Source organism: Papio anubis, chromosome 2, assembly GCF_008728515.1.
Source record: "Papio anubis isolate 15944 chromosome 2, Panubis1.0, whole genome shotgun sequence".
Classification (NCBI taxonomy): Eukaryota; Metazoa; Chordata; class Mammalia; order Primates; family Cercopithecidae; genus Papio; species Papio anubis.
This window is the reverse complement of record NC_044977.1, coordinates 99,112,228-99,124,947: the sequence shown is the minus strand read 5'-3', so window position 1 is coordinate 99,124,947 and position 12,720 is coordinate 99,112,228. Positions and strand designations below refer to the sequence as shown.

Sequence of the window (12,720 nt, the reverse complement as noted above, 5' to 3'; positions counted from 1 at the left end):
GTATCACTAACACTAACCAAAAACAGCTTCAGTGGTAATATTAACATCACATAAAATAAATTTCAGGACAAAGAGTACTACCAGAGAGAAAGGGAGCTATCTCATAATGATAAAGAGGTCGATTCATCAAGATGACATAAAATCCTAAATTTAATTTTTACATGGAATAACAGAGCTTCAAAACAGAAAACAAAACTGATCCAAGAGTGGAAATAGTCAAAGCCACATTTACACTACAAGACTCTATAGACCCTGTCACCTCTCTCTCAATGAGTGACAGAAAAGTAGATAGAAAACCAGGTAAAGATAAAGATGACTTGAACAACAATGACAACCTATTTACCTAATTGACATTCATAGAACATTCCAACAGCAGCAGAATATACATTCTTTACATGTATAAAAAGAATATTTACCAAAATAGACCATATACTTGACCATAAAACAAGTCTGAAGGAATTGTATATGCAAATAATGCAAACTATATTCTCTAACTACAATGTAATTACATTTAAATCAATAAAAAATATATGACAGTTCCCCAAATACTGGGAAACTAGGTAACACTTCTAAATAACCCATGAACCAAAGATAAAATCACAAAGAAAATTTGAAATTATGTTGAACTAAGTGAAACTGAAGAGACAATACATCAAAATTTATGAGATGAAACCAAGGCAGTGCTTAGGGGGAAAGTTTAGCACTAAATGTTTATATTTGAAAAAACACAGAAGTCTCAAGCCAATCACATAAGCTTCTACATTAAAAAAAAAAAAAAGTCAGAATAAGAGCAAAAAATGAAACCCAAAGGATACAAAAGGACAAAACAAAGAGTAAAATTAATGAAATCGAAAACAAAAAGAAGAAATCAATAAAACCAAAGGCGAATGACAAGATTTCATTCTTTTTATAGCTGAATAGTAGTCCATTGTGTATACATGCCACATTTGCTTTATCCATTTATCTATTTAGGTTGCATATCTTGGCTATTGTGAACAGAGTTGCAATAAACATAGGGATGCAAGCATCCCTTCAATAAACTGATTTCCTTTCCTTTGGATAAATCCCAGCAGTGGGATTCCCGGATCATATAGCAGCTCTATTTTTAGTTCTTTAAGAAATCTTCATACCATTTTGCATAATGGCTGTACTAATTTATATCCCCACCAACCATGTATAAGAATTCGTTTTCTCTGTATCCTTGTCAGCACTTGTTATCTTTTATTTATTTATTTATTTATTTATTTATTTATTTATTTATTTTTGGTCATTTTGATAATAGCCATTCTAATAGGAGTGAGATATCTCATCACACTTTTGATTTGGATTTCCACAATGATTAGTGATGTGGAGTATTTTTCATATACTTGGCCATTTGTATATCTTCTTTTGAGAAATGATTATTCAAAGCCTTTGCTCTTTTTATTATTATTACAATTTAGTTCTAGGGTACATGGACACAACGTGCAGGTTTGTTACAATGTATACATGTGCCGTATTGGTTTGCTGCACCTATTAACTTGTCATTTACATTAGGTATTTCTCCTAATGCTCTCCCTCCCTCATCCCCCCACCCCACGACAGGCTCCGGTGTGTGATGTTCCCGGCCTTGTCTCCAAGTGTTCTCATTGTTCAATTCCCACCTATGAGTGAGAACATGTGGTGTTTGCTTTTCTGTCCTTGCAATAGTTTGCTCAGAATGATAGTTTCCAGCTTCATCCATGTCGCTATAAAGGACATGAACTAATCCCTTTTTATGGCTGCACAGTATTCCACAGTGTATATGCGTCACATTTTCTTAATCCAGTCTATCATTGATGGACATTTGGGTTGATTCCAAGTCTTTGCTATTGTAAATAGTGCTGCAATAAACATACGTGTGCATGTGTCTTTATAGTAGCATGATTTATAATCCTTTGGGTATATACAGAATAATGGGATAGCTGGGTCAAATGGTATTTCTAGTTCTAGATCCCTGAGGAATCGCCACACTGTCCTCCACAATGGTTGAACTAGTTTACAGTCCCACCAACAGTGTAAAAGCGTTCCTATTTCTCCACATCCTCTCCAGCATCTGTTGTTTCCTGACTTTTTAAAGATCGTCATTCTAACTGGTGTGAGATGGTGTCTCATTGTGGTTTTGATTTGCATTTCTCTGATGACCAGTGATGATGAGCATTTTTTCATGTGTCTGTTGGCCGCATATGTCTTCTTTTGAAAAGTGTCTGTTCATATCCTTTGCCCACTTTTTGATGGGGTTGTTTGATCTTTTTATTTATTTATTTATTTTTTTGGTAAATTTGTTTAAATTCTTTGTAGATTCTGGATATTATTAGCCCTTTGTCAGATGGATAGATTACAAAACTTTTCTCCCACTCTGTAGGCTGCCTTTCACTCTGATGGTAGCTTCTTTTGCTGTGCAGAAGCTCTTTAGTTTAATTAGATCCCATTTGTCAATTTTGGCTTTTGTTGACATTGGTTTTGGTCACAAGCATTCTTATACACCAATAACAGACAAACAGACAGACAAATCATGAATGAACTCCCATTCACAACTGCTACAAAGAGAATAAAATACCTAGGAATCCAACTTACAAGGGATGTCAAGGGCCTCTTCAAGGAGAACTACAAACCACTGCTCAGTGAAATAAAAGAGGACACAAACAAGTGGAAGAACACTCCATGCTCATGGATAAGAAGAATCAATATCATGAAAAATGGCCATACTGTCCAAGGTAATTTATAGATTCAATGTCATCCCCATCAAGCTACCAATGACTTTCTTCACAGAATTGGAGAAAACTACTTTAAAGTTCATATGGAACCAACAAAGAACCTGCATGGCCAAGACAATCCTAAGCAAAAAGAACAAAGCTAGAGGCATCATGCTGCCTGACTTCAAACTATACTACAAAGCTACAGTAACCAAAACAGCATGGTATATCCAAAACAGAGATATAGATCAATGGAACAGAACAGAGGCTTCAGAAATAACACCACACATCTACAACCATCTGATCTTTGACAAACCTGACAAAAGCAACGGGGAAAGGGTTTCCTATTTAATAAATGGTGCTGGGAAAACTGGCTAGCCATATGTAGAAAGCTGAAACTGGATCCCTTCCTTACACCTTATACAAAAATTAATTCAAGCTGGATTAAAGACTTAAATGTTAGACCTAAAACCATAAAAACCCTAGAAGAAAACCTAGGCAATACCATTCAGGACATAGGCATAGGCAAGGACTTCATGCCTTTGCCCATTTTTTAATTGGATTATTTATTTCCTTGCTGTTAAACTGTTTGAGTTCCTAGTATATTCTGGACATTAGTCCCTTGCTGGATGAATAGTTTGCAAATATTTTCTCCCATTTTACAGATTGGCTCTTTGTCCTGTTTATTGTTTCTTTTGCTGTACAGAAGTTTTTTTAACTTGATATATATATAGTCCCATTTGTCTACTTTTGCTTTTGTAGTTGCACTCATAAAATCTTCGCCTAGATCAATGTCCTGAAACATTTCTCTTAAGTTTTCTTCTGGTAGTTTTACATTTTGAGGTCTTACATTTAAGTCTTTAATCCATTTTGAGTTATTTTTTGTACATGGTGAGATACTAGGGTCCCAAGTCACCATAATGATGGATTAAATCAGTAAACACTGTTGCAATATTAGCTTGATGATAGTTAAAAGGAGATGTAGGGGAAGAGATAAGTTGTATTTGTACCCATTCCTTACAAAAAAATTATTTTGGAGCAAAGATTTGCAAATTAATTATGAAGCCATAAATGTATAGAATAAAAGAAGAATATTTTATAACCTTTTGAAGGAGAAGTAGTCCTTCCTAAGTATGCTAGGAAACACATAAGCTTTGAGCAAAAACACTGATAAATTTGATTCTCATAATGAAAAGTAAACAGGTGAAAATACAAACAATTGACAATTTAAAAGACTGACAATATTCAATTGTGCTAAGGGTGTGGCAAAGCAGGCTGTATACCTGCTTTGATATACAAAGTTATCATCCTTTGAAGTGTAACATTAAAATATAAAGGACGCATATACTTCAATGTAACAATTCAACTTCCAAAAATTTATCCTATAGAAACTCACATAGGTAGACAAAGGTAAGACAAAGATATCCTGTTCATTTTTTCCACATATTATAAAGTTGGGGAGAAATTTGGAACATCCATCAGTGGAGACTGGCTAAACAAATTATACTAAATACAATAAATATTACATAGTCATTAAATAGAATAAAAAATACCCATGGGCATACACATGGGCATAGGCATGTCTGCATGCACACGTATGCACATGCACACTCTACCACTGCTGCTATGGACATTATAAAGTAAGACAGATACAAACTAATATTCAGTATGGTCCCATTTTTGACAAAAGACATACAATACATGCATGAAAAATAATGAGGAGAACATTCATAGCTATAAGTCAAGAAATTATGGGAGACCACCACATGCTATGTTAGACATTTCTGTGTTATTTAAACCCTTTACGAACATGTAGTGTTTTTGTTATTAAAAAAAAAAAAAGATAAACCTAAAATTTCTATGTAATAACTTGCCCTTACTGACTTTGTATGTCTTTTTCCAATTTGGTATCTCTAATAAATCCAAAATGCAATTTCACCTGCTAGAACTATTTTAAAAGCTCTACTTTTCCCATAAATCTGTAAACTGATTTAGTACATCAGATTTCCTCATTTCGTCTGAAAATCCTTTGCAGCTCTGGGTAAGCACATAAATTCTTCTTTTTCTTGCCCATCCAAAAAAACAAATGTGAAGAGCATCAAAAGCAAATGCTACTGGATGTTTGCTGCTTTATTTAATCAAAACTAGTAACGCTTTGCTGACATTTCTACTTTCTTAAAAAGTGGATAATCTCATTTGTTTCTGTTCACGAATAAACTTTATAGGGTCCTGTGATACCGAGTAATTTTCAGAAAAAGTAACATTCATTGGTGTCATATTGAGAATGAGTAATCACTGATTTCACAGTAGGCTTTTCCAGTAATTCTTTGCATTTACCATCAGTCATTTTACTTTGTTTCATCTATCAAAGAACTCCAAATACAAATGTTTTGGGAGTCGTGTGATTGAGCAATGCCTGACCATAGTAAGCCTTTTATTTTTTAACACAAGCCTGAAACCAAAGTTGGCCAATGTAACTGAGAGTTAGGTTATTCAGAGTTAGGGAAGAAGTTCAGTGCTATCACTTGCCATGGCCACATTTCAGGGGAGCCACATCCACTGCCTTTTGTGAGTTCATCACACTGAAGAACACTGGCCCTTCTTACTATTTCATTTTCCAGTTCCTGAATCAATTAGAAGTAAAAACAAAAACTACAAAAGCTTCTGATCTTGGGAAGTACATTGTTCAACATCTTATCACTTATCTACTTCTCTCCTGTGTTTTTTAACTACACTCTCCTTTAGAGAGAAGGAAGAATGTATATGTACTATTTCCTCAAAGTGAGCAGAACGTAGAGCAGAACTAGAAACAAGAATGATGATGATAAAACTCAAGATTCTACTGGCTTGAAAGAAGTTACATGCAACACATTCTTAATATGTAACCTGTACCTGGTCACAGATATACTAAGCTCTATTTTAGCTTTTTTTTCATTGGGTACAATATGTGGTTTTTATCTCAATAAAATTTCTCTTTATTTGGCTGATTATGCAGAAACTAGTTATGCTTTATTTAGCCCACATTTACTAATATGTTTATTGTACTTAGTTCAGCCCATTTATTCAGGTAATGTGGAGCTGATCAGATTAAAGTTATTGTTCAGTTGTCATATGAGCAACTTCACTTCATTCAATGCAGTATCAATAGATTGTATCCCAGCCCAAGAAAGTTATTTTGCAAACATGTATTTATGACATAAGTCACCAAGAAGGGAGTTACACAAATCCACTTTCATTCCCAAAAGAAACACCTCACATATACTTTAATGGCGGTCTATGTTAGCAGTGTATAAAGTCACCTTTGTATACAACAAAAATTTGTTAGATGGCTCCATTCTTCAATCTTGAAAAGCCCTGAATGGGTATAGATGTACATTTATCAACTGCATTCAAAAGGTGTTAATTGTATCAATTTAAAAGTATCTTCCTAAGTCAAGCATTTTGAAATTTTAATCAAATCTTGTTCTCTGTCCAGGCACAGTGGCTTATGTCTATAATCCCAACACTTTGGGAGACCAAGGTGGGAGGTCGGCTTGAGGTCAGGAATTTAAGACCAGTCTGGTGAACACAGCAAGACCTCATCGCTACAAACGCTAAAAAAAAAAAATTAGCCAGGCACAGTGGCACACCCCTGCAGTCCCAGCTACTTGGGAAGCTGAGGCGGGAGGATCACTTGAGCCTAGGAGTTTGAGGCTGCAATAAGCTATGATCGTGCCACTGCACTCCAGCCTGAGTGACAGAGTGAGACCTCATCTCGAAAAGAAAAAAAAAAAAATAGTGAAGACAATAAAATTCAATTTTTTTTTTTTTTTTTTTGAAACAGAGTCTTGTTCTGTCACCTCAGCTGGAATGCAGTGGCGTGATCTCGCCTCTCTGCAACCTCTGCCCCCGGGGTTCAAGCAATTCTCTGCCTCAGCCTCCCCAGTAGCTGAGATTATAGGCACGCACCACCAGGCCTGGCTAATTTTTTTTTTTTTTTTTGTAGAGATGGGGTTTTGCCTGTCGGCCAGACTGGTCTCAAACTCCTGACCTCAAGTGACCCACCTGCCTCAGCCTCCCAAAGTGCTGGAATTACACCGTGCCCAGCCAATACACATATTTTTTAATCTTATTTTCTATTTTATTATAGAAATATTCACTCATGTGCATAGCAAAATTTTGTTAATAGTATATTTAACATAAGCATGAGATTCTTAAAATAAGAAACTTCTCTTTTTAACGTACTCTAAGAACCAATATATATTTGTTGAGTTACAAGTAGAGTGGAGCAAATCTTATAAGCCTGATGAATGCCCAGGATTGAAAACATTCCTTAAACGTAATGTGACTGTCTGTCTAGATGGCATTGGTGTCTCAATGATTATTTTGGGCCTCAAGGGTCCATAAAGAGACTCTTTTCTAAAAATACAGTTGACTTGAAAGATTTACTGAAGCTTGCTTCAATTGCTACCCTTGAGAATTGTTAAAACAATATAATTGTCAAACTAGTGTATTGCTAATCCAATTTTTATTGTTAACATTTGCCACTGAAATTGCTCTTTAATTGTTTGTTTTGAAATAGACACATAAAATATCATGACAGCAATATTTTGGCCTATATTGGAAAATCTGCCACGAATATTTTTTTCCAATAAAACAGAGGTTACCTATATTACTTGGCATTAAAATGATTTACTGAAGTAGGCCAAAACATAAACCACTGAAATAAATTGAAGAAAGATTAGAGTTATAGCAAACTCCAAAGGCTGATACATCCAAATTCACACTTAAGGCACATTTAAAAGCAATTTAAACTCTTTTGAAAAAGCGGAGAGAAAATATAAGTCCTCCACAGCAATTCTGCACCCAAAAGCCAAGACAATGGACTCTTCTGACGGCTCACATTTTTCAGGAACCCACATTTATTAAGCAAGTACGGACTGCCTTAGTGTGGTAGACCGTGAAGACTGTATATACTATAATACGAATGCATTCAGCTTAATCCAGCGTGTGCTGCCTGAGCCTCCACTCCCTGTCCAGCACAGCTGCCTTGTGTTGCCAGCAAAAATGCAGAGGTCTCACCCAGGTGGGCTCTGCTTGGGGAACAACACCCAGCTCCCACAACAGCATTTTTTTGTAAGCCATCAGCTACCTGGCTTTCTCCACTGTTTGTCCTGCCAAATACCAGGAAACCTGAAGCTAGAGCTCAGCATTAAAAACATTCTGCCCACTCTCCGCCTTGAATGTGATGTTAGAACTCCTGGGACATCAGATCGGACATCTGAGACCTGTTCTGTATCTTATGTTCCCGTCCCCACAGTCCCTTTGACTGATCTCAAAAACCTCACTGATGAAAACTTGCAGAAACTCCCAGAATCTAGTTTCCACCCTTTCAATCTTCTAGTGACTGAAGGAGCATGGACACTCAAGTTTCCAGTGCATGCCCATGACCCAAGCCTGATTCCTGCTGAGTCCCAAACCTGTAGCCAATCAGCCTGCCTCCTCATTGCACACACCTCCTAAAGCACAGGGGTTCTAGACATTTGTTTCTTCAAGTAGAGGATACTATCTGATTTTAAAGAGCATAAATTATTTGCAAAGCCAAACAAACAAGAAATAACCACAGTATAAAGCCCTGTAGGATTTCATCCCAAACTACCCTTTACCCTCATTTCCTACCATTTCTCCATGGTCCATGCTCCCTATACTTGGGCACATCTAAGAACAGTCAGCCCTGCCTATCCATGGGTTCCACATCCGTGCACCTGACCAACCACAGATCAAAAATATTCAGAAAAAAAAAAAATTAAAAATAACAATACAAGAAAAAGTAACACAAATTTTAAAATATAGTGTAACAACTATTTCCACAGCATTTACATTGCATTAGGTATTATAGGTAATCCAGAGATGATTTAAAGTATACAGAAGGATATGCAAAGGACTTGAGGATCTGTAGATTTTAGTATAAGGGTGGTTTCTAGAATCAATCCCACAAGGATACTGAGAGTCAAGTATACTCAGCATTGAGTACACTGACCTAGCCTTGCCATTCCCCAAGTTGAAGTCCCTCCTCCTTCCCTCAGAATACGTCCTCCTCTTCCCCGAAGGCCCTGTTCAAAGGTTACTCCTTCTGTGAGATTCCCCCGCTTCTCTCATAGGTGGTCACTCCCTTCCCTGGGGTGCATAGCTTTCCACGCCTACCTTCGTTAACAGCTCCTATAACGCTCCTACCTGATCATGCATGTACACATCACTCTCTCCCTGCAGTGTGAACTTAGAGGGCCTACCCATTAGCCCTCCAGACAGGAAGCAGCACTGTGCCTTCTCAGTAGGTAGTGACAACTGGAGATAATTTTTATTTTTTTTCCGAAATAATAAAAATTAATTTCAATTGGTTATCTATTTAACCAGTTTGAATCCATACTTGGAGCTCGTAGTTTGCCACACAACTTCAGAAATGTCTGTTCTTCCTAAGATTTCCACTTGGCTATTTTGTATAGATAGAATGTCCAATTCAGAATTGTAGTTCCTCCACCTCATTTGTTTGCATAAAACTACAGGAAAAGACAGAGAAGCTGCCTGCAGTTCCTGCCCATCAGAAAACACAGGCTCACTTTCTTAATGGCAGACATCTAGGAGAGAAGCACATCACAGGAGAAACTCTAGAAAGGAAGAAGGAAGTTACAAAGCTCATAAGCAGGTTTTCAGTATATCAGACAGAAGCTGAAAAACAGGGATGGGCTAGGAGTAAAGAAAAAAGTCCATCAGGAGGTCACAGAAGACTACCAGCTAAAAGAATTAAATGCTGTTTGGCTGTTTTCTTAATGGGTTGCCAGAAGGCATAAGTAGCAGCCAAGCATGCAGGGCCCCACACAATCTTCTCATTATGCCTTTTTCTGATCAAATCACTGCAAAGAAGCTGCCATATATATGCTAGACACCACCAAGGCACTCAAACTTAGAAACCAAACCAAATTGAAATATATACTATGTTTCCTTGAAACTAGAAATCCATCAGTTCTAAGATGCACCATTATTTTATCAAGCACTAAGAAAGAAAAATGCTGCCAATTAAACTATGACATGGTTTCTTATTACTTAGAATTTTTATCTTCTTTTTATGAAAGAGCTCTTTTAGAGTTATTCAGACATAGATTTTTATAATATATCACTTTTAGGCATTTATAAAAAGGAAAATAAAACTGAAATAAATTGGTTAAGGCAATGACAACCAGGTCACCTGGCTGAAAGCAACTGTAAAACACCAATGATTTGGAAAGTATATCTCAGCTTCAGAAATGTTAAAATCTGGGGGAAAAAAAATGTGCATCACAGAATCAAGAAAATACTGTATTATATCTAGCTTGGTGACAACAATTTTAAAAGGACAAGTAATAGTTCACAGCATAACTGCTACAAAGACATTTCATCGATTGAAAAATGTATTTCTATACAGAAAAAAGTTGAGATTATTCAACTCAAAAAAGACAAAAGTAGAATAGGAATTTAATAATGTTCTTCAAGGACATCAAACTCCTGCCTCATAAAGTAGTGATTTCCAACACTTTTCTTCTTTACTTTTTAGCAGCAAGATCTCTTTTTCAGATAATGTCCTACAAGAAATCTGAGCATGGAACTGTTCTGGTTAGAGAAAGAGCACCATCCCTGACATGCCTGCAAGACCACAGGGCTTAGGACTGGCTAAAATGGTGATCTGGAGGGTAGATGGCACCTTCTACCCATTCCCTATGACAGCTACACCACAATGACAAGGTTCAAAGTGTGGCATTAATCAATTATTTAAACATTTATTATGGTTTGTAAAATACAAAACACTTGTTGGGTGCTCCGTACACAGAGATTAATCAAGTACGAAGGGGTTCTGGTAAACTACCAAAAGGAATTTTTTTTTTCTTTTTTTTTTTTGGAGTCGGAGTCTCGCTCTGCCACCCAGGCTGGAGTGCAGTGGCGGGATCTCAGCTCACTGCAAGCTCCGCCTCCCGGGTTTACGCCATTCTCCTGCCTCAGCCTCCCAAGTAGCTGGGACTACAGGCGCCCACCACATCAAAAGAAATTTTTTATGTTGAGATTTTAGACCTTGAGATGATTGCCAAAGGATAAGGTAACAACTTTCTGTCAGCCACAAAAGGAGTTATATTGATCTAACAGGTTAGAAGCCCTCCTGCCACAGCAAGAGGATGAATCATGTAGACCCATTAAGGCCCATTCTAGCTCCAGGATGTCTATAAAATGAGTCTCTTTCCAAATGCATTCAAATGTGGCTGAGTTCGGACAGCCTTGGCTCTTGCCCCATACCCAACCATGTGGCCAAACTTAGCAGTTTGCTAGACCACTGTCCTCCAAAACAAATCCAACTCCATAACAAATTGGCAAATAATGTGTATCTGACTGAAGGTAGAAAAATACACATATCCATATCACTGGTGAAACTTTAACATCTCCATTAGAGAGCTCTTGATCGCCACATTTCTTCATCTGCCTCTTCTCTATCCTTTCTCTAAAATCCCTTTTTACAATTCTAAGCAACTCAGTCCAGGCACTAACTTTACATGTTCCACTCATCAAGGCAGCTGTCATCTTGTCACCTGAACGTGCTCTGGGAATAGTACCCATTCCCATTTCTACTCCCCATCCAATGCAAATAGCTCAGCAAATCCACTCAGCTCTTCTGAAAATCTGTAGCTAAGAAAAATAAACTTTTCACCATACGGACATGACAGAACAAAAATGATTTATAGAATACTATTTTAAGATGATTAAGGAAAGTTGATTTCCCATTTGTATGGTTATCAGACTATCACAACTAATGCTCCCCCACTGATGACCAAGGTAAGTTAGGCTGATCTGGCTGGGGAAGTGCCCCCTCTGTTGTGCCTTGTGCTGTTACTGAGCTAGGGAGGTAAAGTACTTAGGAGAAGAGGATAACACACCCAGGCACAAGAGAACCTTTCTTTGGCAATGGGCACTTGCGTGCAAGAACCAACTCAGTTTTCAACCTAATTCACAGGTCTGTATTTGGCATAATTAGAGATTTATCAGAGACAAAGAAAGTTGACCCTGCATCCCATTTTATTCTCTACACATAGGAAACACAGAGGAAAGATTTTCTTTAACAGATGGTTTTAAATTAAACTGTATTCTGTGAACAGAAAAATGGTGTATGGAAGCTAAGCTATTCTAAGTTCTGAAGAAGACAACTTTCTGACCACAGGCATAAAACTGCTAATCTGGTACCCAGTAACTGCAAAGTCAGAGGGTTTCATACTGAGCACCAGAAAATTCATATTGAAGTGTAGCAATAATTATTCTTCCCTCTCTATACAAACCAACCTCAGATAAAGTAATCTATGTCAGAAAATATACATTGTGTAATACAACAGAGCTAAAATGTAAAAGATTTGTGGAAAGAGGGCAGTCATTAACCAGTATCACTACATTAATTTCAGAGCTTGACATTCCTTTATAGATAAGGAAGCTGAAGTCCAGTGAGGTTAAGTGTGATGATGATGGACATACAATGCTTCAGGGCAGAGTCAGGGTTAGCAACACAGTCATACAACGTGGTTAAAATCTTTACAATTTCAAAATTTCATTTGAATTTCAAATGCACATTTCCGTTCTTACCAGAGTTACTTCAAAAATGAGTGGGATCAGTTTGCTTTCTTCCACAAGTCTGTTAAAAAAAAAAGATAAAAAGATAGGTACACATTAGACAATTCATATTTACACTGATGGCCTGATATAAAGCACTGCAGCCCCCATGTTTTATTGCTAAAATTCCATGACTAAGAAAAAGTATGATTAAACATTCATTTCTAAGACACAACTATAGCTATTAAACAAGAAATATGAGGCTTTTTTGCAAGTGACTACTAGCTTAGCCTTATTGATGTGTAGCAAGTAAAATCTCAAATAGACTGGTATTTTTAATGTAAGAATTAAAATTCACAATTATTATAAAGACTATCAAAATAGGTAATATCATCCGAAATAATGTAACCAA

At 36.8% G+C, this 12,720-nt stretch overlaps 1 protein-coding gene across 9 annotated transcripts in view; it reads right to left on the bottom strand.

Moving 5' to 3' along the window:
* Window positions 1-12,720, bottom strand: part of ULK4 (unc-51 like kinase 4) — a 793,903-nt gene that overhangs the window by 365,215 nt on the left and 415,968 nt on the right. For all 9 annotated transcript variants that reach the window (XR_001899874.3, XM_017955554.2, XM_021933668.2 and 6 more), the window contains one exon: window positions 12,342-12,390. Coding sequence is in view for 8 of the 9 variants with exons in the window: in XM_017955554.2 (XP_017811043.2) it covers window positions 12,342-12,390 (49 nt within the window). In the remaining variant the exon portion in view is untranslated. The remainder of the gene's footprint in view (window positions 1-12,341; window positions 12,391-12,720) is intronic.